The sequence below is a fragment of the Triturus cristatus genome, chromosome 5_1 (genome assembly GCF_964204655.1).
Source record: "Triturus cristatus chromosome 5_1, aTriCri1.1, whole genome shotgun sequence".
In the NCBI taxonomy this organism is placed as follows: Eukaryota; Metazoa; Chordata; class Amphibia; order Caudata; family Salamandridae; genus Triturus; species Triturus cristatus.
Window position 1 is genome coordinate 128,154,033 of NC_140587.1, and position 27,747 is coordinate 128,181,779.

The 27,747-nt window shown below is 46.4% G+C and overlaps 1 protein-coding gene across 1 annotated transcript in view; it reads left to right on the forward strand.

Moving 5' to 3' along the window:
* The window catches only part of KIFC2 (kinesin family member C2), a 256,527-nt gene that overhangs the window by 118,394 nt on the left and 110,386 nt on the right, over nt 1-27,747 (forward strand). Inside the window, exon 7 of the mRNA XM_085604567.1 lies at nt 18,794-18,931. Coding sequence (XP_085460693.1) covers nt 18,794-18,931 — 138 coding nt within the window. The remainder of the gene's footprint in view (nt 1-18,793; nt 18,932-27,747) is intronic.

Genomic DNA, 27,747 nt, shown 5'->3' on the forward strand with positions numbered 1-27,747 from the left:
GATCCAGAATATTCCTGTGGTGCTTGCTTGCCGACAATGATCTTCACAGTCCTTAGGTTGCTTGCTTAATGCGGTCTAGAATATTCCTGTGGTGCTTGCTTGCTGACAATCATCTTCATAGTCCTTAGGTTACTTGCTTACTGTGATCCAGACTGATCCTGGGGTGCCTGCTTGCTGACAATGATCTCCACTATCCTTAGGTTGCTTGCTTAATTTGATCTAGAATATTCCTGTGGTGCTTGCTTGCTGTCAATCATCTTCATAGTCCTTAGGTTACTTGCTTACTGTGATCCAGACTGATCCTGGGGTGCCTGCTTGCTGACAATGATCACAACTTTCCTTAGGTTGCTTGCTTAATTTGAACTAGAATATTCCTGTGGTGCTTGCTTGCTGACAATCATCTTCATAGTCCTTAGGTTACTTGCTTACTGTGATCCAGACTGATCCTGGGGTGCCTGCTTGCTGACAATGATCTCCACAGTCCTTAGGTTGCTTGCTTAATTTGATGTAGAATATTCCTGTGGTGCTTGCTTGCTGGTAATGGTCTCCACAGTCCTTAGGTTGCTTGTTCAATGTGATCCAGAATATTCCTGTGGTGCTTGCTTGCTGACAATAATCTTCACAGTCCTTAAGTTGGTTGCTTAATGTGATCTAGAATATTCATGTGGTTCTTGCTTGCTAACAATAATCTTCACAGTCCTTAAGTTGGTTGCTTACTGTGATCCAGGCTGTTCCCAGGGTGCTTGCTTGCTGAAAATGGTCTCCACAGTCCTTATGTTGCTTGCTTAATGTGATATAGAATATTCCTGCGGTGCTTGCTTGCTGACAATGATCATCACAGTCCTTAGGTTGCTTGCTTACTGTGATCCAGACTGTTCCTGGGGTGCCTGCTTGATGACAATGATCTCCACAGTCCTTATATTGCTTGCTTAATGTGATCCAGTATATTCCTGTGGTGCTTGCTTGCTGAAAATGATCTTTACAGTCCTTAGGTTGCTTGCTTAATGCGATCTAGAATATTCCTGTGGTGCTTGCTTGCTTGCTGACAATGATCTCCGCAGTCCTTAGGTTGCTTGCTTAATGTGATCTAGAATATTCCCGTGGTGCTTGCTTGCTGACAGTGATCTTCACACTCATTAGGTTGCTTGCTTACTGTGATCCTGACTGTTCCTGGGTTGCCTGCTTGCTGACAATGATCTCCACAATCCTTAGTTTGCTTGCTTAATGTGATCCAGACTGTTCATGGAGTGCCTGCTTGCTGACAATGATCTCCACAGTCCTTAGGTTGCTTGCTTAATTTGATCCAGAATATTCCTGTGGTGCTTGCTTGCTGACAATGATCTTCACCGTCCTTAGGCTACTTGCTTACTGTGATCCAGACTGTTCCTGGGTTGCCTGCATGCTGACAATGATCTCCACAATCCTTAGTTTGCTTGCTTAATGTGATCCAGAATATTCCTGTGGTGCTTGCTTGCCGACAATGATCTTCACAGTCCTTAGGTTGCTTGCTTAATGCGGTCTAGAATATTCCTGTGGTGCTTGCTTGCTGACAGTGATCTTCACGGTCCATAGGTTGCTTGCATAGGGTGATCTAAGATATTCTTGGGGTGCTTGCTCCCAGATATTAATCTCCACATCCCAGCTTGCTTGCTTTTTGCATTCCTCACTCTCCATTGTTTGCTTGCTTGCAGACAATAATCCCAACAGGTGCTGGGTTGCTTACATGCAGAGGTCAAGCCTCATAGTCCATGGACTATTTTCTTGTTGTTTGTGTCTAACATCGCCATTTGCTAGGTTTGATGTCACAGTGCTGATGCCTGCAAGGTTCTTATTACCACATTGGTTAAAATATAAATAGATTGGTTATTGGCCCCATCCAGGGTAGGAATTCTCCCTCCCCTCATGCTATTGGTTGTTTGCTGTTTTATTCCACCACATATGGAATTGTTTTATTGTGGTACCCCTGGGACTATTTTTCATTTCAGAAGCACATTCTATTCGGTACCTCTTACATGCATTTTATAGAAAAAGTGAAATGTTTTTTTCCAATGCAGTAGACCTCTTTAACATTTTAGTGAGGAATCCTGATCAAGTCACACATATCTGGACATATATAGGTTTACATTCACACATGTATTAAAACAAACCAGCATTGGTGAAGCCAATATGTGTAGCTTTAATGAGATAAAGCTTGGAGACACAGGCAGCACAAATGACCCTAGTTAAACCCAGACCCGTTGGATTGGCCAGTGCTTGTTTACTTGCTGTTATGACTGCTTTTTGTTGGATTACTTTTTTGTGAATAAGGATCCTCATGCTCTCAGGTCTGCTTCCTGAGTCATACTGGTCCTTACAGCCCCAGAGTTGCTTGTTTGCTGTAAATGGGACCCACAATCCCATGGTTGCTTGCATTCTAACAGTGATTCCCAAAATCACCAAGATGCTTGCCAGCGGATGTTAATGCTCATAGTTCTGGAACTGCGTGCTTTTTTTGTGTGACCCTTGTTCTCCCATTGTTTGAGGTTTGCGTGTTTGTTTTGACACCCACAGTTATAAGGTTGCATGCAGATGCCGGTCCTCGTGCTTTTTTGTTGTTTTTTTCACCAATTGTCCCTGGGATACATGGTTGCAGGCTGCACACAGTTTCTAGGGAGCTTGCTTGCTTGCTGGTGATGTTCCACACAGTATCTGGAGTGTTTGCTTGCTCCTGATACTCCTCATAGTATCTGAAGTGCTTGCTTGCTCATGATACTCCTCACAGTATCTGGAGTGTTTGCTTGCTCATGATGCTCCACACAGTATCTGGAGTGTTTGCTTGTTCCTGATAATCCTCGCAGTATCTGGAGTGCTTGGTTGCGCATGATACTCCTCACAGTATCTGGAGTGTTTGCTTGCTCATGATGCTCCACACAGTATCTGGAGTGTTTGCTTGCTCCTGATACTCCTCACAGTATCTGAAGTGCTTGCTTGCTCATGATACTCCTCACAGTATCTGGAGTGTTTGCTTGCTCATGATGCTCCACACAGTATCTGGAGTGTTTGCTTGCTCCTGATAATCCTCGCAGTATCTGGAGTGCTTGCTTGCTCATGATGCTCCACACAGTATCTGGAGTTAATGTTTGCTCCTGATACTCCTCACAGTATCTGGAGTGTTTGCTTGATCCTGATACTCCTCACAGTATCTGAAGTGCTTGCTTGCTCACGATGCTCCATACAATATCTGGAGTATTTGCTTGCTCCTTATGCGCCACACAGTATCTGGAGTGTTTGCTTGCTCACTATGCTCCACCCAGTATCTGGAGTATTTGCTTGCTCCTGATGCTCCTCACAGTATCTGAAGTGCTTGCTTGCTCACGATGCTCCATACAATATCTGGAGTATTTGCTTGCTCCTGATGCTCCTCACATTGTCTGAAGTGCTTGCTTGCTCCTGATACTGCTCACAGTATCTGGAGTGTTTGCTCGCTCCTCATACTCCTCACAGTATCTGAAGTGCTTGCTTGCTCGTGATACTCCTCACATTATCTGGAGTGTTTGCTTGCTCATGATGCTCCACACAGTATCTGGAGTGCTTGCTTGCTCCTGATACTCCTCACATTGTCTGGAGTGTTTGCTGGCTCTTGATGCTCCTCACAGTATCTGGAGTGTTTGCTAGCTCTTGATGCTCCTCACAGTATATGGAGTGTTTGCTTGCTCCTGATACTCCTCACATTGTCTGGAGTGTTTGCTGGCTCTTGATACTCCTCACAGTGTCTGGAGTGCTTGCTTGCTCCTGATACTCCTCACATTGTCTGGAGTGTTTGCTTGCTCCTGATACTCCTCACATTGGCTGGAGTGTTTGCTGGCTCTTGATGCTCCTCACTGTATCTGGAGTGCTTGCTTGCTCCTGATACTCCTCACATTGTCTGGAGTGTTTGCTGGCTCTTGATGCTCCTCACAGTATCTGGAGTGTTTGCTGGCTCTTGATGCTCCTCACTGTATCTGGAGTGCTTGCTTGCTCCTGATACTCCTCACATTGTCTGGAGTGTTTGCTGGCTCTTGATGCTCCCCACAGTATCTGGAGTGTTTGCTGGCTCTTGATGCTCCTCACTGTATCTGGAGTGCTTGCTTGCTCCTGATATTCCTCACATTGTCTGGAGTGTTTGCTGGCTCTTGATGCTCCTCACAGTATCTGGAGTGTTTGCTGCCTCTTGATGCTCCTCACAGTATCTGGAGTGCTTGCTTGCTCCTGATACTCCTCACATTGTCTGGAGTGTTTGCTGGCTCTTGATGCTCCTCATAGTATCTGAAGTGCTTGCTTGCTCATGATACTCCTCACAGTATCTGGAGTGTTTGCTTGCTCATGATGCTCCACACAGTATCTGGAGTGTTTGCTTGTTCCTGATAATCCTCGCAGTATCTGGAGTGCTTGGTTGCGCATGATACTCCTCACAGTATCTGGAGTGTTTGCTTGCTCATGATGCTCCACACAGTATCTGGAGTGTTTGCTTGCTCCTGATACTCCTCACAGTATCTGAAGTGCTTGCTTGCTCATGATACTCCTCACAGTATCTGGAGTGTTTGCTTGCTCATGATGCTCCACACAGTATCTGGAGTGTTTGCTTGCTCCTGATAATCCTCGCAGTATCTGGAGTGCTTGCTTGCTCATGATGCTCCACACAGTATCTGGAGTTAATGTTTGCTCCTGATACTCCTCACAGTATCTGGAGTGTTTGCTTGATCCTGATACTCCTCACAGTATCTGAAGTGCTTGCTTGCTCACGATGCTCCATACAATATCTGGAGTATTTGCTTGCTCCTTATGCGCCACACAGTATCTGGAGTGTTTGCTTGCTCACTATGCTCCACCCAGTATCTGGAGTATTTGCTTGCTCCTGATGCTCCTCACAGTATCTGAAGTGCTTGCTTGCTCACGATGCTCCATACAATATCTGGAGTATTTGCTTGCTCCTGATGCTCCTCACATTGTCTGAAGTGCTTGCTTGCTCCTGATACTGCTCATAGTATCTGGAGTGTTTGCTCGCTCCTCATACTCCTCACAGTATATGGAGTGTTTGCTTGCTCGTGATACTCCTCACATTATCTGGAGTGTTTGCTTGCTCATGATGCTCCACACAGTATCTGGAGTGCTTGCTTGCTCCTGATACTCCTCACATTGTCTGGAGTGTTTGCTGGCTCTTGATGCTCCTCACAGTATCTGGAGTGTTTGCTAGCTCTTGATGCTCCTCACAGTATATGGAGTGTTTGCTTGCTCCTGATACTCCTCACATTGTCTGGAGTGTTTGCTGGCTCTTGATACTCCTCACAGTGTCTGGAGTGCTTGCTTGCTCCTGATACTCCTCACATTGTCTGGAGTGTTTGCTTGCTCCTGATACTCCTCACATTGGCTGGAGTGTTTGCTGGCTCTTGATGCTCCCCACAGTATCTGGAGTGTTTGCTGGCTCTTGATGCTCCTCACTGTATCTGGAGTGCTTGCTTGCTCCTGATACTCCTCACATTGTCTGGAGTGTTTGCTGGCTCTTGATGCTCCTCACAGTATCTGGAGTGTTTGCTGGCTCTTGATGCTCCTCACTGTATCTGGAGTGCTTGCTTGCTCCTGATACTCCTCACATTGTCTAGAGTGTTTGCTGGCTCTTGATGCTCCCCACAGTATCTGGAGTGTTTGCTGGCTCTTGGTGCTCCTCACTGTATCTGGAGTGCTTGCTTGCTCCTGATACTCCTCACATTGTCTGGAGTGTTTGCTGGCTCTTGATGCTCCTCACAGTATCTGGAGTGTTTGCTGGCTCTTGATGCTCCTCACAGTATCTGGAGTGCTTGCTTGCTCCTGATACTCCTCACATTGTCTGGAGTGTTTGCTGGCTCTTGATGCTCCTCACAGTATCTGGAGTGTTTGCTGGCTCTTGATGCTCCTCACTGTATCTGGAGTGCTTGCTTGCTCCTGATACTCCTCACATTGTCTGGAGTGTTTGCTGGCTCTTGATACTCCTCACATTGTCTGGAGTGTTTGCTGGCTCTTGATGCTCCTCACAGTATCTGGAGTGTTTGCTTGATCCTGATGCTCCTCACAGTATCTGGAATGTTTGCTTGCTCCTGATGCTCCTCACAGTATCTGGAGTGTTTGCTTGCTCCTGATACTCCTCACATTGTCTAGAGTGTTTGCTTGCTCCTGATACTCCACACAGTATCTGGAGTGTTTGCTCGCTCATGATACTCCTCACATTGTCTGGAGTGTTTGCTCGCTCCTCATACTCCTCACAGTATCTGGAGTGTTTGCTCGCTCATGATACTCCTCACATTGTCTGGAGTGCTTGCTTGCTCCTCATACTCCTCACAGTATCTGGAGTGTTTGCTTGCTCCTGATACTCCTCACATTGGCTGGAGTGTTTGCTTGCTCCTGATACTCCTCACATTGGCTGGAGTGTTTGCTTGCTCCTCATACTCCTCACAGTATCTGGAGTGTTTGCTTGCTCCTGATACTCCTCACATTGTCTGGAGTGTTTGCTCGCTCATGATACTCCTCACATTGGCTGGAGTGTTTGCTTGCTCCTCATACTCCTCACATTGTCTGGAGTGCTTGCTTGCTCATGATGCTCCACACAGTATCTGGAGTGTTTGCTCGCTCCTCATACTCCTCACAGTATCTGGAGTGTTTGCTCGCTCACGATCTTCCACACAGTCCGCGGGTTACTTGCTTAGTAAGTCCAGTGTCTGCAGCAATTTCCTGTCTATGTTGCAGGTTGTCTTTGAGATGGATATATGAAGGCAGCGAGAAATGCTGGCACTGCTTTCAGGGTGCGGATAACGCTGCTGCTGCAGGAAAAGGCGCTGCAGTTCTTGGTGTCCAATCAAGCTTGCAGAACCCCCCTGCAGGCTCAATGAAACCTTATTTAAAGATTGTCGGATGGGCCACGCCGCCCAAACGTGGCACATTACAAGTGCCGTGAGTCATAATGCACTTGTAATAAAGAGGACAGGCCACATTCCATGTCTGTGGCAGTGAATCCTGTCTCCAAACTCTACACAAGGCCCTCAAATATGAGCTGAATTTTGAATCGTCCTTTTCACACAAGGGTCATTGAGAAGCAAGTGGTGGATCTTACACGCCAGGACCCTGGGAGGGATAAAGAAAAAAAGAAAACATCTGACTGCAGCTGTTAGGAAAGAGAGCGCATGCAAAACCACCTACTTCAACCCTCCTGGCCGGCTCCTCCGTCCTTTTAATGCTCCTTTCCCTCCGTACTTACGTGGTTTCGTAGATGCGGGACCCTGAATGGGAGAGTTAGTAATAATATTAGCTGACATTATATAGTGCTTCATGCCACACTCACATCTACCCTTTCTAAGCACTGTAAATAACATTTCTTATTCAATTTAAATGCGCTCTATTTACTGACCTCAGACGTAAGGAGGACTCCGTGAGCCATCTCAGATTTCAAACCCGCACATTACAGGCAGTGTTAGCAGTGAGCATTTCATCCATATAACCACTCTGCCAGAATAATGTGTCTTTCTATTGCCCTGGGCAGGAAGGGGACACCGCAGATGGCGCGGCATTCCATTGGAGAAGGGCCGGCAGGATTTCCAGGACTTTGTTCTGCCAGTTCATGCCTCTGTCCAGGTCAGGCGTGGTGGCGGCCAGCACACGATACATACACATTCACACTTAACTGCAGTGGTGGGTCTGTTTCTGCGGAGCTGTTCGGCACATATGTGCCCCATCTGACCATCTGAAGACTTCATGGAGGCGCCATTTTGTGAAACCCCTTAGTCATGTGTGTGCATTGGTCCAGGGATGAAGTAAGGGGAAAAGAGGAGGCATTATTATTCAGGACTGTTTTGTTTTTCTGGGCTCTGCACTCTTGCGATAAAATGTATTTATAGATTCGAAGAAAGCCAGCCCGCTCCATTCGTGATGGGCCGCTAACACACCTAATGCCACTACGTGGCCCCTGATGCTGTCGCTGCTATGTATTCGCATGCCCAGAAAGACATTTTATAAACTTAGTAATGGGTGCTCTGCCGTGTGGGACCCCACATGAAGTTTTTCATCCCGGGCCACACCGAACCTTCAGACATGCCTGGCCTGTTCTTTTGCATGAAGTTATCAAGTAGCTCCGCTCTTGAACCTCTCAATGCAAGATGGTGGCCCCAGAGCCTCTCCTGATGCCGTCTCGTGCAGGGCTTGGTGTTGCTGCTGAGATGTACGCACGCGACCACAACCTGCCCATGCAGGCACCCTTTGGGGCTTCGCGGCGTCTCCACGGATCTCTCCCGTTATCCCATAACAGATATGAGAAGTTTGTCCAACCTGCCTCCGTCTCTATAGTTTGGTGGCAGCCACACTGCATTTGCCTTTTCACCCCAAGGCAAAGATTTTTTTTTTTAAACCGCACACAAGTCAATGGATAAGGAAAAATAAGTATACATTTATAAAGAGAAGGGGGCAGAGCTCTTAACCCTGTGCTGAGAGAACTCACATGCCAAGACCCCAAGTAGGATACAGAAAAAAGAAATGGCCTCTACAAACATCTCATTTAGTGGTTCTGGCTCATTCTCTCCTTTCTTATTGGTCCTTTCCTCCTGTACTTACATAGTTTAATAGATGGAGGATGGGCGACATAATACCAGCGGGACTATTACCTAACGCTTCATGCCATACTCACTTCTGCCATTTTTAAGCACTACAAATATTAGATGTTATTATTGCCCAGTTTAAATAGACTCTATTTACTGACATCAGATGCCCAAACATAAATATGAAATACGGTATAATCTTCGATCCAATGATCTTAAAAAAATATAAAGTCATGAAACACAACATGTAGAGAAGAAACAGTGGACAAGTTATGAATCAAAACTTGAAGTGAAACCGGCAACACAATCCCCCCTGCTAGCAGGTGATTGGTCACGGCAGGAATACGATTGGTATTCGCAGGAAAACTAGAATATGAGTCAGGGGAAACCCTGAGAAATCCTGGCACCAGCATGGAAGTGACACAGCAAGAGCATTTCAAAGACTCGAAGGGGGCAAGGGATTTATTTACCTGTATTTTGTGACAAACGGAGGGGGGCTAGCGCCACGCAAACCTTCTCTTCCACAAAACCACTCTTATTTCCTTTAAATTGATGAGGTTCTTTTTTTGCTATCCCTCATTTTCTAAATTTCTGAACAGGGATCGTATGTGCTGGTCTCCGTTTGCTTGCTTTAATTTTCAGCCTGTTTCATCACACACAATAATCGATAGTTTGAAGGAATATATTTACTAATGTTGTGTGTCGGTGTTTGCATGACACAATACAACACAAGGCGTAGATACAATTATTTTTGATGAACAAATTTTGTTTGAGTTTAACAAAGAGAGTACAAGGAAATCAAAAAATCTAAAATAAAAACAAGGCTCCTCCTTCTCAGTCTCGACCCCCTCCCTCGCCCGCCGCCCACCTACCTAGATACAATTTACCGTAGATTATCAAAGCTCATAAGCGCAGTGCAAAATTGAACTGCATTGCATGAGAACCTACACAAACCTTACTAACAATATCCCAACGTATGCAAGTTGCAACACTTGGAAATTATACCCAGTTCATAATGAAATCAGAATTCTGCGTTGCACTCACCATATTGAATATAAAGCCAAAGGAGCATAAAATTGGGGAAATTGTAATAAATAAACATTAAACAGTATTTGAGATAGTGCTGGATATGGCACCAAAATATCATTGTCATGGTAAAGTTAAAATAAGTCTGACAAATATTGTGTTGTAAGTATCGTTCTAATCACGATCGCCCCGTTGGATGATACTGTTGTAAGTGATGTTCAGGACACTATATATATGTCATAGGAAATTTTTGTATAAGATATTCTAACATACAACCAAGTACAGAGCCATAGACTACGGATTGCCTGAGACTGAAATTGTACAATTATGATTTATTGAGTCCTGCCAAATATAAAGGCCTCCATCCACTTGTTTGCCAATAGCAGCACCCTGGAACCATCTTCCCTGGTCTCAATACTCAGATTCATCAATATAGAGCAGGCACATGACTTAGTCCTTTTGTCGCGGATGAGAGGTGGCAGCCAAACATTGCAACGGTTTTAGAGTCAGCCCGGTCCACAAGTTTTGCAACATATAGGATGTTTCATATAGGTCTGAAATCCCTGGAGTCTGAAGGATTCAAGTTTTATGTTGAAAGTAGACCCATTGTAGCCTCAGATGCACTGTAAGTTCTGAAATGTATCCAGTGGCATTCTCTGTATTACATTGTAGCCTCAGATGCACTGTAAGTTCTGACATGTATCCAGTGGCATTCTCTGTATTACATTGTAGCCTCAGATGCACTGTAAGTTCTGAAATGTATCCAGTGGCATTCTCTGTGTTACATTGTAGCCTCAGATGCACTGTAAGTTCTGAAATGTATCCAGTGGCATTCTCTGTGTTACATTGTAGCCTCAGATGCACTGTAAGTTCTGAAATGTATCCAGTGGCATTCTCTGTGTTACATTGTAGCCTCAGATGCACTGTAAGTTCTGAAATGTATCCAGTGGCATTCTCTGTATTACATTGTAGCCTCAGATGCACTGTAAGTTCTGAAATGTTTCCAGTGGCATTCTCTGTGTTACATTGTAGCCTCAGATGCACTGTACGTTCTGACATGTATCCAGTGGCATTCTCTGTGTTACATTGTAGCCTCAGATGCACTGTAAGTTCTGACATGTATCCAGTGGCATTCACTGTGTTACATTGTAGCCTCAGATGCACTGTAAGTTCTGAAATGTATCCAGTGGCATTCTCTGTATTACATTGTAGCCTCAGATGCACTGTAAGTTCTGAAATGTTTCCAGTGGCATTCTCTGTGTTACATTGTAGCCTCAGATGCACTGTAAGCTCTGAAATGTATCCAGTGGCATTCTCTGTGTTACATTGTAGCCTCAGATGCACTGTAAGCTCTGAAATGTATCCAGTGGCATTCTCTGTGTTACATTGTAGCCTCAGATGCACTGTAAGCTCTGAAATGTATCCAGTGGCATTCTCTGTGTTACATTGTAGCCTCAGATGCACTGTAAGTTCTGAAATGTTTCCAGTGGCATTCTCTGTGTTACATTGTAGCCTCAGATGCACTGTACGTTCTGACATGTATCCAGTGGCATTCTCTGTGTTACATTGTAGCCTCAGATGCACTGTAAGTTCTGAAATGTATCCAGTGGCATTCTCTGTGTTACATTGTAGCCTCAGATGCACTGTAAGTTCTGAAATGTATCCAGTGGCATTCTCTGTATTACATTGTAGCCTCAGATGCACTGTAAGTTCTGACATGTATCCAGTGGCATTCTCTGTGTTACATTGTAGCCTCAGATGCACTGTAAGTTCTGAAATGTATCCAGTGGCATTCTCTGTGTTACATTGTAGCCTCAGATGCACTGTAAGTTCTGAAATGTATCCAGCGGCATTCTCTGTGTTACATTGTAGCCTCAGATGCACTGTAAGTTCTGAAATGTATCCAGTGGCATTCTCTGTGTTACATTGTAGCCTCAGATGCACTGTAAGTTCTGAAATGTATCCAGTGGCATTCTCTGTAATACATGTTAGCCTCAGATGCACTGTAAGCTCTGAAATGTATCCAGTGGCATTCTCTGTATTACATTGTAGCCTCAGATGCACTGTATGTTCTGAAATGTATCCAGTGGCATTCTCTGTATTACTTCGTAGCCTCAGATGCACTGTAAGCTCTGAAATGTATCCAGTGGCATTCTCTGTGTTACATTGTAGCCTCAGATGCACTGTAAGTTCTGAAATGTATCCAGTTGCATTCTCTGTATTACATTGTAGCCTCAGATGCACTGTAAGTTCTGAAATGTATCCAGTGGCATTCTCTGTGTTACATTGTAGCCTCAGATGCACTGTAAGTTCTGAAATGTATCCAGTGGCATTCTCTGTATTACATTGTAGCCTCAGATGCACTGTAAGTTCTGAAATGTATCCAGTGGCATTCTCTGTGTTACATTGTAGCCTCAGATGCACTGTACGTTCTGACATGTATCCAGTGGCATTCTCTGTGTTACATTGTAGCCTCAGATGCACTGTAAGTTCTGAAATGTATCCAGTTGCATTCTCTGTATTACATTGTAGCCTCAGATGCACTGTAAGTTCTGAAATGTATCCAGTGGCATTCTCTGTGTTACATTGTAGCCTCAGATGCACTGTAAGTTCTGAAATGTATCCAGTGGCATTCTCTGTATTACATTGTAGCCTCAGATGCACTGTAAGTTCTGAAATGTATCCAGTGGCATTCTCTGTGTTACATTGTAGCCTCAGATGCACTGTAAGTTCTGAAATGTATCCAGTTGCATTCTCTGTATTACATTGTAGCCTCAGATGCACTGTAAGTTCTGAAATGTATCCAGTGGCATTCACTGTATTACATTGTAGCCTCAGATGCACTGTACGTTCTGACATGTATCCAGTGGCATTCTCTGTGTTACATTGTAGCCTCAGATGCACTGTAAGTTCTGAAATGTATCCAGTGGCATTCTCTGTATTACATTGTAGCCTCAGATGCACTGTAAGTTCTGACATGTATCCAGTGGCATTCTCTGTGTTACATTGTAGCCTCAGATGCACTGTAAGTTCTGAAATGTATCCAGTGGCATTCTCTGTATTACATTGTAGCCTCAGATGCACTGTACGTTCTGAAATGTATCCAGTGGCATTCTCTGTGTTACATTGTAGCCTCAGATGCACTGTAATTTCTGAAATGTATCCAGTGGCATTCTCTGTATTACATTGTAGCCTCAGATGCACTGTAAGTTCTGAAATGTATCCAGTGGCATTCTCTGTGTTACATTGTAGCCTCAGATGCACTGTACGTTCTGAAATGTTTCCAGTTGCATTCTCTGTATTACATTGTAGCCTCAGATGCACTGTAAGTTCTGAAATGTATCCAGTGGCATTCTCTGTGTTACATTGTAGCCTCAGATGCACTGTACGTTCTGAAATGTTTCCAGTTGCATTCTCTGTATTACATTGTAGCCTCAGATGCACTGTAATTTCTGAAATGTATCCAGTGGCATTCTCTGTATTACATTGTAGCCTCAGATGCACTGTAAGTTCTGACATGTATCCAGTGGCATTCTCTGTGTTACATTGTAGCCTCAGATGCACTGTAAGTTCTGAAATGTATCCAGTGGCATTCTCTGTATTACATTGTAGCCTCAGATGCACTGTACGTTCTGAAATGTATCCAGTGGCATTCTCTGTGTTACATTGTAGCCTCAGATGCACTGTAATTTCTGAAATGTATCCAGTGGCATTCTCTGTATTACATTGTAGCCTCAGATGCACTGTACGTTCTGAAATGTATCCAGTTGCATTCTCTGTATTACATTGTAGCCTCAGATGCACTGTAAGTTCTGAAATGTATCCAGTGGCATTCTCTGTATTACATTGTAGCCTCAGATGCACTGTACGTTCTGAAATGTTTCCAGTTGCATTCTCTGTATTACATTGTAGCCTCAGATGCACTGTAATTTCTGAAATGTATCCAGTGGCATTCTCTGTATTACATTGTAGCCTCAGATGCACTGTACGTTCTGAAATGTATCCAGTTGCATTCTCTGTATTACATTGTAGCCTCAGATGCACTGTAAGTTCTGAAATGTATCCAGTGGCATTCTCTGTGTTACATTGTAGCCTCAGATGCACTGTAAGTTCTGAAATGTATCCAGTGGCATTCTCTGTATTACATTGTAGCCTCAGATGCACTGTAAGTTCTGACATGTATCCAGTGGCATTCTCTGTGTTACATTGTAGCCTCAGATGCACTGTAAGTTCTGAAATGTATCCAGTGGCATTCTCTGTATTACATTGTAGCCTCAGATGCACTGTACGTTCTGAAATGTATCCAGTGGCATTCTCTGTGTTACATTGTAGCCTCAGATGCACTGTAATTTCTGAAATGTATCCAGTGGCATTCTCTGTATTACATTGTAGCCTCAGATGCACTGTACGTTCTGAAATGTATCCAGTTGCATTCTCTGTATTACATTGTAGCCTCAGATGCACTGTAAGTTCTGAAATGTATCCAGTGGCATTCTCTGTATTACATTGTAGCCTCAGATGCACTGTACGTTCTGAAATGTTTCCAGTTGCATTCTCTGTATTACATTGTAGCCTCAGATGCACTGTAATTTCTGAAATGTATCCAGTGGCATTCTCTGTATTACATTGTAGCCTCAGATGCACTGTACGTTCTGAAATGTATCCAGTTGCATTCTCTGTATTACATTGTAGCCTCAGATGCACTGTAAGTTCTGACATGTATTCAGTGGCATTCTCTGTGTTACATTGTAGCCTCAGATGCACTGTAAGTTCTGAAATGTATCCAGTGGCATTCTCTGTAATACATGTTAGCCTCAGATGCACTGTAAGCTCTGAAATGTATCCAGTGGCATTCTCTGTATTACATTGTAGCCTCAGATGCACTGTAAGTTCTGACATGTATTCAGTGGCATTCTCTGTGTTACATTGTAGCCTCAGATGCACTGTAAGTTCTGAAATGTATCCAGTGGCATTCTCTGTAATACATGTTAGCCTCAGATGCACTGTAAGCTCTGAAATGTATCCAGTGGCATTCTCTGTATTACATTGTAGCCTCAGATGCACTGTAAGTTCTGAAATGTATCCAGTGGCATTCTCTGTATTACATTGTAGCCTCAGATGCACTGTATGTTCTGAAATGTATCCAGTGGCATTCTCTGTGTTACATTGTAGCCTCAGATGCACTGTAAGTTCTGAAATGTATCCAGTGGCATTCTCTGTATTACATTGTAGCCTCAGATGCACTGTACGTTCTGAAATGTATCCAGTGGCATTCTCTGTATTACATTGTAGCCTCAGCTGCACTGTACGTTCTGAAATGTATCCAGTGGCATTCTCTGTATTACATTGTAGCCTCAGATGCACTGTACGTTCTGAAATGTATCCAGTGGCAGTCTCTGTATTTCATTGTAGCCTCAGATGCACTGTAAGTTCTGAAATGTATCCAGTGGCATTCTCTGTGTTACATTGTAGCCTCAGATGCACTGTAAGTTCTGAATTGTATCCAGTGGCATTCTCTGTAATACATGTTAGCCTCAGATGCACTGTAAGCTCTGAAATGTATCCAGTGGCATTCTCTGTATTACATTGTAGCCTCAGATGCACTGTAAGTTCTGACATGTATTCAGTGGCATTCTCTGTGTTACATTGTAGCCTCAGATGCACTGTAAGTTCTGAAATGTATCCAGTGGCATTCTCTGTAATACATGTTAGCCTCAGATGCACTGTAAGCTCTGAAATGTATCCAGTGGCATTCTCTGTATTACATTGTAGCCTCAGATGCACTGTAAGTTCTGAAATGTATCCAGTGGCATTCTCTGTATTACATTGTAGCCTCAGATGCACTGTATGTTCTGAAATGTATCCAGTGGCATTCTCTGTGTTACATTGTAGCCTCAGATGCACTGTAAGTTCTGACATGTATTCAGTGGCATTCTCTGTGTTACATTGTAGCCTCAGATGCACTGTAAGTTCTGAAATGTATCCAGTGGCATTCTCTGTAATACATGTTAGCCTCAGATGCACTGTAAGCTCTGAAATGTATCCAGTGGCATTCTCTGTATTACATTGTAGCCTCAGATGCACTGTAAGTTCTGACATGTATTCAGTGGCATTCTCTGTGTTACATTGTAGCCTCAGATGCACTGTAAGTTCTGAAATGTATCCAGTGGCATTCTCTGTAATACATGTTAGCCTCAGATGCACTGTAAGCTCTGAAATGTATCCAGTGGCATTCTCTGTATTACATTGTAGCCTCAGATGCACTGTAAGTTCTGAAATGTATCCAGTGGCATTCTCTGTATTACATTGTAGCCTCAGATGCACTGTATGTTCTGAAATGTATCCAGTGGCATTCTCTGTGTTACATTGTAGCCTCAGATGCACTGTAAGTTCTGAAATGTATCCAGTGGCATTCTCTGTATTACATTGTAGCCTCAGATGCACTGTACGTTCTGAAATGTATCCAGTGGCATTCTCTGTATTACATTGTAGCCTCAGATGCACTGTACGTTCTGAAATGTATCCAGTGGCATTCTCTGTATTACATTGTAGCCTCAGATGCACTGTACGTTCTGAAATGTATCCAGTGGCATTCTCTGTATTACATTGTAGCCTCAGATGCACTGTAAGTTCTGAAATGTATCCAGTGGCATTCTCTGTGTTACATTGTAGCCTCAGATGCACTGTAAGTTCTGAAATGTATCCAGTGGCATTCACTGTGTTACATTGTAGCCTCAGATGCACTGTAAGTTCTGAAATGTATCCAGTGGCATTCGCTGTATTACATTGTAGCCTCAGATGCACTGTAAGTTCTGAAATGTATCCAGTGGCATTCGCTGTATTACATTGTAGCCTCAGATGCACTGTACGTTCTGAAATGTTTCCAGTGGCATTCTCTGTATTACATTGTAGCCTCAGATGCACTGTACGTTCTGAAATGTATCCAGTGGCATTCTCTGTATTACATTGTAACCTCAGATGCACTGTAAGTTCTGAAATGTATCCAGTGGCATTCTCTGTATTACATTGTAGCCTCAGATGCACTGTAAGTTCTGAAATGTATCCAGTGGCATTCTCTGTGTTACATTGTAGCCTCAGATGCACTGTAAGTTCTGAAATGTATCCAGCGGCATTCTCTGTGTTACATTGTAGCCTCAGATGCACTGTAAGTTCTGAAATGTATCCAGCGGCATTCTCTGTGTTACATTGTAGCCTCAGATGCACTGTAAGTTCTGAAATGTATCCAGTGGCATTCTCTGTATTACATTGTAGCCTCAGATGCACTGTAAGCTCTGAAATGTATCCAGTGGCATTCTCTGTATTACATTGTAGCCTCAGATGCACTGTATGTTCTGAAATGTATCCAGTGGCATTCTCTGTGTTACATTGTAGCCTCAGATGCACTGTAAGTTCTGAAATGTATCCAGTGGCATTCTCTGTATTACATTGTAGCCTCAGATGCACTGTACGTTCTGAAATGTATCCAGTGGCATTCTCTGTATTACATTGTAGCCTCAGATGCACTGTACGTTCTGAAATGTATCCAGTGGCATTCTCTGTATTACATTGTAGCCTCAGATGCACTGTACGTTCTGAAATGTATCCAGTGGCATTCTCTGTATTACATTGTAGCCTCAGATGCACTGTAAGTTCTGAAATGTATCCAGTGGCATTCTCTGTGTTACATTGTAGCCTCAGATGCACTGTAAGTTCTGAAATGTATCCAGTGGTATTCTCTGTGTTACATTGTAGCCTCAGATGCACTGTAAGTTCTGAAATGTATCCAGCGGCATTCTCTGTGTTACATTGTAGCCTCAGATGCACTGTAAGTTCTGAAATGTATCCAGTGGCATTCTCTGTGTTACATTGTAGCCTCAGATGCACTGTAAGTTCTGAAATGTATCCAGTGGCATTCTCTGTATTACATTGTAGCCTCAGATGCACTGTAAGCTCTGAAATGTATCCAGTGGCATTCTCTGTATTACATTGTAGCCTCAGATGCACTGTAAGTTCTGAAATGTATCCAGTGGCATTCTCTGTATTACATTGTAGCCTCAGATGCACTGTAAGTTCTGAAATGTATCCAGTGGCATTCTCTGTATTACATTGTAGCCTCAGATGCACTGTAAGTTCTGAAATGTATCCAGTGGCATTCTCTGTATTACATTGTAGCCTCAGATGCACTGTAAGTTCTGAAAGGTATCCAGTGGCATTCTCTGTATTACTTCGTAGCCTCAGATGCACTGTAAGTTCTGAAAGGTATCCAGTGGCATTCTCTGTATTAGGTTGTAGCCTCAGATGCACTGTAAGTTCTGAAATGTATCCAGTGGCATTCTCTGTATTACATTGTAGCCTCAGAGGCACTGTAAGCTCTGAAATGTATCCAGTGGCATTCTCTGTATTACATTGTAGCCTCAGATGCACTGTAAGCTCTGAAATGTATCCAGTGGCTGTATGGTTCCCCAGTTGTTCACCCTGTTGCCACTGTAGACGTTTAGCGCAATCTTACCTCTTAGACAGTAGGACCATGACATGACGTTTTGATGACCTCAATCCTACCTCACATACCACAGAACCATGGCATGAGGTTTAGGTTTTTTTACATAGGCTATTTTATCAGTTGGTTTCTTCCTTCCTAAAACCTGATTCCATGAGTTGACAGTGGCCCATTATGAACTGAACAAATTAGCTTTTATTAATATAAGTATTAACAACTCATGACACCCAAGTGTCCAAGGCCGCCAGCTCAGAAGCAGTCTTGGCAAAGAATGAGTGGGTTAGGGAGAGGCGACCTATGTCGTCGCAATACTGTAGCCAGGGGCTCACAAACCATTAACCACAGCCTTTGAAGAGATTTAGATTCTCCGGAAATTTTAACCAGTTGGGCCTTAGATCCTAAAAGAGTCAAAGAAATGGTAGATGGATAGGCCCAGCCAGTGTGGCAAGAGAGGAAACCTTCAACTACGTCATATAGAGAGAAAATAGGGTCTGACAAATTTCCAGTTTCACACACAGGACCAACACACTGTTGAAAAGTGCTGTTCTGCAGATAAATATCAAACTACAACATGGAGAAGCAATAGGCAGAACCAAACGTTGATGGCCAAGTGACAGTTGGTCCTAGTTACCTGTGTGTTCCACATTACGTGGTGTTTTTTGGTGCTGACCTTTCTATGTCTTCCTACTTGTTTCAGGGAGTGACTGATTCTGAAAAGCGTATCCAGAACCTGACGGTGGAGAACGAGGGGCTGAAGCAGAGCCTGAGCGTGACCCAGGGGCTTCTGGAGCAGCTGGCCACGGTCTCCACGCAGCCCTCTGCCCTGCTCGTCAAGGTAACATCTTCTGCCATTTTGGCCTTACCTCTCTTGTCACCTCTACTTTGTTGAGCTAATTATGAGAGTTTGCACAAGGTCACACGGACTGTCAGTAGCAGCAGAAGTCTCTTTTTGTGAAATATGGATCTATTTTATGGGGAGATGGTTTCCCAAAGAACTAAGGGGCATATCAGCAACAACCGGTGATAATTATCGCTAAGCGCACTTAGCACTAGGATAATTATCGCCGGCTATCCCCGACTTTTATCGCTGAGATAGCGTGCTATTAGCAAAGCTTATCTCAAAAGCGATTAAATTCCAGGCGCAAGCTGCCAATTGTGCAATTATCGCTGGAAATACAGCGATAATCACACAACGTTTGGCGATAGCTTGCTGATAGGGCAGGGCAGACTCAGCCATGATATCCACCTTCCATTGGATATCATGGCTAAGTCAAACTAAAAGCAGGCGTAAGGAAAGTACCGATAACCAAGGTTAGCGCTACTTTTCTTATCGCTATGCTTGTTAGCGTGCCCATTGATAATTGGAGAAATGTTGGTTAGAGACATTTCTCCAGTTATTTTGAGCTGGAACGCCCACTTTGGATCTCATTAGAGATGCAAAGGTGGGCGTTACGGGAAAGGGCGCTAAGGCAAGGATTCACGCGACAGCATGAACTTGCTGTTATAGCGATAAAATTATCGCCGCTTTTCGTCCGAAAACGGCAGCAAAAGCGGCGATAATTTATTATCGCCACCTCGTTAATATGCCCCTAACATTGGCAATTAGATGTTGTCAGCGGTAGGTATGCACATAGTACCTACCGAACATAAACGGAAGAGAATAAGGACAAGTCTGTTGTGTAAAATAATTTAGTGGAGACCCACAAAAAATGACATGACAATACAGTGCATGTAGGGGTGGGTGAAATTCACTTGATTTAATTTTGCGTAATTATCATATATGGCAAAATTATGTGAATTTACACATAATTGCATGAAATCTAAATCCGTCTTTGTTGCAATATTGTAGTGCATTTTTGCTTCAATTTGTGGCAAAAGGATGCATTAAATAAAAACACTGCGAAAAGCATCCAAACATGTTCCAATGCATTTGTAGTGATGATTTACTACGAATGGCGCCATTCCTGATCAATTTGTACTGCGATTAGTGCATAATTAAGCACAGAGATGGAATTTCGTGAAATTCAAGTAATAAAGGTAACGGAAATTCCCAAAATTATACATTATATATATTTTGCCCTGACCGACTTGTATATATTTTGTTAATATACAGCGATGGCCTAGTGTGGAAGCAACAGAGGTCTGTGTATCATTCAGGGCAGTTAGGAGGCAAATGCAGGCCGTGTGCATCAAGCGGGTGTCATTCAGGGGGTTAACAGACAAAGCCAGGCCGTGTGCGACAAGCGGGTGTCATTCAAAGGGTTAACAGACAAAGCCATACCGTGTGCATCAAGCAGGTGTCATTCAGGGGGTTAACAGACAACGCCAGGCCGTGTGCATCAAGCAGGTGTCATTCAGAGGGTTAACAGACCACGCCAGACCGTGTGCATCAAGCGGGTGTCATTTAGAGGGTTAATAGACAACACCAGGCCGTGTGCATCAAGCGGGTGTCATTCAGGGGGTTAACAGACCACGCCAGACTGTGTGCATCAAGCGGGTGTCATTCAGGGGGTTAACAGACAACACCAGACCGTATGCCTCAAGGCGGGTGTCATTCAGGGGGTTAACAGACAACGTCAGGCCATGTGCATCAAGCGGGTGTCATTCAGGGGGTTAACAGAAAACGCCAGACCGTGTGCATCAAGCGGGTGTCATTCAGAGGGTTAACAGACAACGCCAGACCGTGTGCATCAAGCGGGTGTCATTCAGGGGGTTAACAGACAACGCCAGGCCGTGTGCATCAAGCGGGTGTCATTCAGAGGGTTAATAGACCACGCCAGACCGTGTGCATTAAGCGGGTGTCATTCAGGGGGTTAACAGACAACGCCAGACCGTGTGCATCAAGCGGGTGTCATTCAGAGGGTTAACAGACAACGTCAGGCCGTGTGCATCAAGCGGGTGTCATTCAGGGGGTTAACAGACAACGCCAGACCGTGTGCATCAAGCGGGTGTTATTCAGAGTGTTAACAGACAATGTCAGGCCGTGTGCATCAAGCGGGTGTCATTCAAGGGGTTAACAGACAACGTCAGGCCGTGTGCATCAAGTGGGTGTCATTCAGAGGGTTAACAGACAACGTCAGGCCGTGTGCATCAAGCGGGTGTCATTCAGGGGGTTAACAGACAACGCCAGACCGTGTGCATCAAGCGGGTGTCATTCAGACGGTTAACAGACAACATCAGGCCGTGTACATCAAGCGGGTGTCATTCAGGGGGTTAACAGACAACGCCAGACCGTGTGCATCAAGCGGGTGTCATTCAGGGGATTAACAGACAACGTCAGGCCGTGTGCATCAAGCGGGTGTCATTCAGAGGGTTAACAGACAACGTCAGGCCGTGTGCATCAAGCGGGTGTCATTCAGGGGGTTAACAGACAACGCCAGACCGTGTGCATCAAGCGGGTGTTATTCAGAGGGTTAACAGACAACGTCAGGCCGTGTGCATCAAGCGGGTGTCATTCAGGGGGTTAACAGACAACGTCAGGCCGTGTGCATCAAGCGGGTGTCATTCAGGGGGTTAACAGACAACGTCAGGCCGTGTGCGACAAGCGGGTGTTATTCAGAGGGTTAACAGACAACGTCAGGCCGTGTGCATCAAGCGGTTGTCATTCAGGGGGTTAACAGACAACGTCAGGCCGTGTGCATCAAGCGGGTGTCATTCAGGGGGTTAACAGACAACGTCAGGCCGTGTGCATCAAGCGGGTGTCATTCAGGGGGTTAACAGACAACGCCAGACCGTGTGCATCAAGCGGGTGTTATTCAGAGGGTTAACAGACAACGTCAGGCCGTGTGCCTCAAGCGGGTGTCATTCAGGGGGTTAACAAACAACGTCAGGCCGTGTGCATCAAGCGGGTGTCATTCAGGGGGTTAACAGACAACGCCAGACCGTGTGCATCAAGCGGGTGTTATTCAGAGGGTTAACAGACAACGTCAGGCCGTGTGCATCAAGCGGGTGTCATTCAGGGGGTTAACAGACAACGTCAGGCCGTGTGCATCAAGCGGGTGTCATTCAGGGGGTTAACAGACAACGTCAGGCCGTGTGCATCAAGCGGGTGTCATTCAGGGGGTTAACAGACAACACCAGACCGTGTGCATCAAGCGGGTGTTATTCAGAGGGTTAACAGACAACGCCAGACCGTGTGCTTCAAGCGGGTGTTATTCAGAGGGTTAACAGACAACGTCAGGCCGTGTGCATCAAGCGGGTGTCATTTAGGGGGTTAACAGACAACGTAAGGCCGTGTGCATCAAGCGGGTGTCATTCAGGGGGTTAACAGACAACGCCAGACCATGTGCATCAAGCGGGTGTTATTCAGAGGGTTAACAGACAACGTCAGGCCGTGTGCATCAAGCGGGTGTCATTCAGGGGGTTAACAGACAACGCCAGGCCGTGTGCATCAAGCGGGTGTCATTCAGAGGGTTAATAGACCACGCCAGACCGTGTGCATCAAGCGGGTGTCATTCAGGGGGTTAACCGACAACGCCAGACCGTGTGCATCAAGCGGGTGTCATTCAGAGGGTTAACAGACAACGTCAGTCCGTGTGCATCAAGCGGGTGTCATTCAGGGGGTTAACAGACAACGGCAGACCGTGTGCATCAAGCGGGTGTTATTCAGAGGGTTAACAGACAATGTCAGGCCGTGTGCATCAAGCGGGTGTCATTCAGGGGGTTAACAGACAACGTCAGGCCATGTGCATCAAGCGGGTGTCATTCAGAGGGTTAAAAGACAACGTCAGGCCGTGTGCATCAAGCAGGTGTCATTCAGGGGGTTAACAGACGACGCCAGACCGTGTGCATCAAGCGGGTGTCATTCAGAGGGTTAACAGACAACGTCAGGCCGTGTACATCAAGCGGGTGTCATTCAGGGGGTTAACAGACAACGCCAGACCGTGTGCATCAAGCGGGTGTCATTCAGGGGGTTAACAGAAAACGTCAGGCCGTGTGCATCAAGCGGGTGTCATTCAGGGGGTTAACAGACAACACCAGACCGTGTGCATAAAGCGGGTGTTATTCAGAGGGTTAACAGACAACGTCAGGCCGTGTGCATCAAGCGGGTGTCATTCAGGGGGTTAACAGACAACGACAGGCCGTGTGCATCAAGCGGGTGTCATTCAGAGGGTTAACAGCCAACGTCAGGCCGTGTGCATCAAGCGGGTGTCATTCAGGGGGTTAACAGACAACGCCAGACCGTGTGTATCAAGCGTGTGTTATTCAGAGGGTTAACAGACAACGCCAGACCGTGTGCATCAAGCGGGTGTTATTCAGAGGGTTAACAGACAACGTCAGGCCGTGTGCATCAAGCGGGTGTCATTCAGGGGGTTAACAGACAACGTCAGGCCGTGTGCATCAAGCGGGTGTCATTCAGGGGGTTAACAGACAACGCCAGACCGTGTGCATCAAGCGGGTGTTATTCAGAGGGTTAACAGACAACGTCAGGCCGTGTGCATCAAGCGGGTGTCATTCAGGGGGTTAACAGACAACATCAGGCCGTGTGCATCAAGCGGGTGTCATTCAGGGGGTTAACAGACAACGCCAGACCGTGTGCATCAAGCGGGTGTTATTCAGAGGGTTAACAGACAACGTCAGGCCGTGTGCATCAAGCGGGTGTCATTCAGGGGGTTAACAGACAACGCCAGGCCGTGTGCATCAAGCGGGTGTCATTCAGAGGGTTAATAGACCACGCCAGACCGTGTGCATCAAGCGGGTGTCATTCAGGGGGTTAACAGACAACATCAGGCCGTGTGCATCAAGCGGGTGTCATTCAGGGGGTTAACAGACAACGCCAGACCGTGTGCATCAAGCGGGAGTTAGTCAGAGGGTTAACAGACAACGTCAGGCCGTGTGCATCAAGCGGGTGTCATTCAGGGGGTTAACAGACAACGTCAGGCCGTGTGCATCAAGCGGGTGTCATTCAGGGGGTTAACAGACAACGCCAGACCGTGTGCATCAAGCGGGTGTTATTCAGAGGCTTAACAGACAACGTCAGGCCGTGTGCATCAAGCGGGTGTCATTCAGGGGGTTAACAGACAACGTCAGGCCGTGTGCATCAAGCGGGTGTCATTCAGGGGGTTAACAGACAACGTCAGGCCGTGTGCATCAAGCGGGTGTCATTCAGGGGGTTAACAGACAACATCAGACCGTGTGCATCAAGCGGGTGTTATTCAGAGGGTTAACAGACAACGCCAGACCGTGTGCTTCAAGCGGGTGTTATTCAGAGGGTTAACAGACAACGTCAGGCCGTGTGCATCAAGCGGGTGTCATTTAGGGGGTTAACAGACAACGTCAGGCCGTGTGCATCAAGCGGGTGTCATTCAGGGGGTTAACAGACAACGCCAGACCGTGTGCATCAAGCGGGTGTTATTCAGAGGGTTAACAGACAACGTCAGGCCGTGTGCATCAAGCGGGTGTCATTCAGGGGGTTAACAGACAACACCAGACCGTGTGCATCAAGCGGGTGTTATTCAGAGGGTTAACAGACAACGCCAGACCGTGTGCTTCAAGCGGGTGTTATTCAGAGGGTTAACAGACAACGTCAGGCCGTGTGCATCAAGCGGGTGTCATTTAGGGGGTTAACAGACAACGTCAGGCCGTGTGCATCAAGCGGGTGTCATTCAGGGGGTTAACAGACAACGCCAGACCGTGTGCATCAAGCGGGTGTTATTCAGAGGGTTAACAGACAACGTCAGGCCGTGTGCATCAAGCAGGTGTCATTCAGGGGGTTAACAGACAACGCCAGGCCGTGTGCATCAAGCGGGTGTCATTCAGAGGGTTAATAGACCACGCCAGACCGTGTGCATCAAGCGGGTGTCATTCAGGGGGTTAACAGACAACGCCAGACCGTGTGCATCAAGCGGGTGTCATTCAGAGGGTTAACAGACAACGTCAGGCCGTGTGCATCAAGCGGTTGTCATTCAGGGGGTTAACAGACAACGCCAGACCGTGTGCATCAAGCGGGTGTTATTCAGAGGGTTAACAGACAATGTCAGGCCGTGTGCATCAAGCGGGTGTCATTCAGGGGGTTAACAGACAACGTCAGGCCATGTGCATCAAGCGGGTGTCATTCAGAGGGTTAACAGACAACGTCAGGCCGTGTGCATCAAGCAGGTGTCATTCAGGGGGTTAACAGACGACGCCAGTCCGTGTGCATCAAGCGGGTGTCATTCAGAGGCTTAACAGACAACGTCAGGCCGTGTGCATCAAGCGGGTGTCATTCAGGGGGTTAACAGACAACGCCAGACCGTGTGCATCAAGCGGGTGTTATTCAGAGGGTTAACAGACAATGTCAGGCCGTGTGCATCAAGCGGGTGTCATTCAGGGGGTTAACAGACAACGTCAGGCCATGTGCATCAAGCGGGTGTCATTCAGAGGGTTAACAGACAACGTCAGGCCGTGTGCATCAAGCAGGTGTCATTCAGGGGGTTAACAGACGACGCCAGACCGTGTGCATCAAGCGGGTGTCATTCAGAGGGTAAACAGACAACGTCAGGCCGTGTACATCAAGCGGGTGTCATTCAGGGGGTTAACAGACAACGCCAGACCGTGTGCATCAAGCGGGTGTCATTCAGGGGGTTAACAGAGAACGTCAGGCCGTGTGCATCAAGCGGGTGTCATTCAGGGGGTTAACAGACAACACCAGACCATGTGCATCAAGCGGGTGTTATTCAGAGGGTTAACAGACAACGTCAGGCCGTGTGCATCAAGCGGGTGTCATTCAGGGGGTTAACAGACAACGTCAGGCCGTGTGCATCAAGCGGGTGTCATTCAGAGGGTTAACAGCCAACGTCAGGCCGTGTGCATCAAGCAGGTGTCATTCAGGGGGTTAACAGACAACGCCAGACCGTGTGCATCAAGCGTGTGTTATTCAGAGGGTTAACAGACAACGCCAGACCGTGTGCATCAAGCGGGTGTTATTCAGAGGGTTAACAGACAACGTCAGGCCGTGTGCATCAAGCGGGTGTCATTCAGGGGGTTAACAGACAACGTCAGGCCGTGTGCATCAAGCGGGTGTCATTCAGGGGGTTAACAGACAACGCCAGACCGTGTGCATCAAGCGGGTGTTATTCAGAGGGTTAACAGACAACGTCAGGCCGTGTGCATCAAGCGGGTGTCATTCAGGGGGTTAACAGACAACGTCAGGCCGTGTGCATCAAGCGGGTGTCATTCAGGGGGTTAACAGACAACGTCAGGCCGTGTGCATCAAGCGGGTGTCATTCAGGGGGTTAACAGACAACACCAGACCGTGTGCATCAAGCGGGTGTTATTCAGAGGGTTAACAGACAACGCCAGACCGTGTGCTTCAAGCGGGTGTTATTCAGAGGGTTAACAGACAACGTCAGGCCGTGTGCATCAAGCGGGTGTCATTTAGGGGGTTAACAGACAACGTCAGGCCGTGTGCATCAAGCGGGTGTCATTCAGGGGGTTAACAGACAACGCCAGACCGTGTGCATCAAGCGGGTGTTATTCAGAGGGTTAACAGACAACGTCAGGCCGTGTGCATCAAGCGGGTGTCATTCAGGGGGTTAACAGGCAACGCCAGGCCGTGTGCATCAAGCGGGTGTCATTCAGAGGGTTAATAGACCACGGCAGACCGTGTGCATCAAGCGGGTGTCATTCAGGGGGTTAACAGACAACATCAGGCCGTGTGCATCAAGCGGGTGTCATTCAGGGGGTTAACAGACAACGCCAGACCGTGTGCATCAAGCGGGAGTTATTCAGAGGGTTAACAGACAACGTCAGGCCGTGTGCCTCAAGCGGGTGTCATTCAGGGGGTTAACAGACAACGTCAGGCCGTGTGCATCAAGCGGGTGTCATTCAGGGGGTTAACAGACAACGCCAGACCGTGTGCATCAAGCGGGTGTTATTCAGAGGGTTAACAGACAACGTCAGGCCGTGTGCATCAAGCGGGTGTCATTCAGGGGGTTAACAGACAACGTCAGGCCGTGTGCATCAAGCGGGTGTCATTCAGGGGGTTAACAGACAACGTCAGGCCGTGTGCATCAAGCGGGTGTCATTCAGGGGGTTAACAGACAACACCAGACCGTGTGCATCAAGCGGGTGTTATTCAGAGGGTTAACAGACAACGCCAGACCGTGTGCTTCAAGCGGGGGTTATTCAGAGGGTTAACAGACAACGTCAGGCCGTGTGCATCAAGCGGGTGTCATTTAGGGGGTTAACAGACAACGTCAGGCCGTGTGCATCAAGCGGGTGTCATTCAGGGGGTTAACAGACCACGCCAGACCGTGTGCATCAAGCGGGTGTTATTCAGAGGGTAACAGACAACGTCAGGCCGTGTGCATCAAGCGGGTGTCATTCAGGGGGTTAACAGACAACACCAGACCGTGTGCATCAAGCGGGTGTTATTCAGAGGGTTAACAGACAACGCCAGACCGTGTGCTTCAAGCGGGTGTTATTCAGAGGGTTAACAGACAACGTCAGGCCGTGTGCATCAAGCGGGTGTCATTTAGGGGGTTAACAGACAACGTCAGGCCGTGTGCATCAAGCGGGTGTCATTCAGGGGGTTAACAGACGACGCCAGACCGTGTGCATCAAGCGGGTGTTATTCAGAGGGTTAACAGACAACGTCAGGCCGTGTGCATCAAGCGGGTGTCATTCAGGGGTAACAGACAACGCCAGGCCGTGTGCATCAAGCGGGTGTCA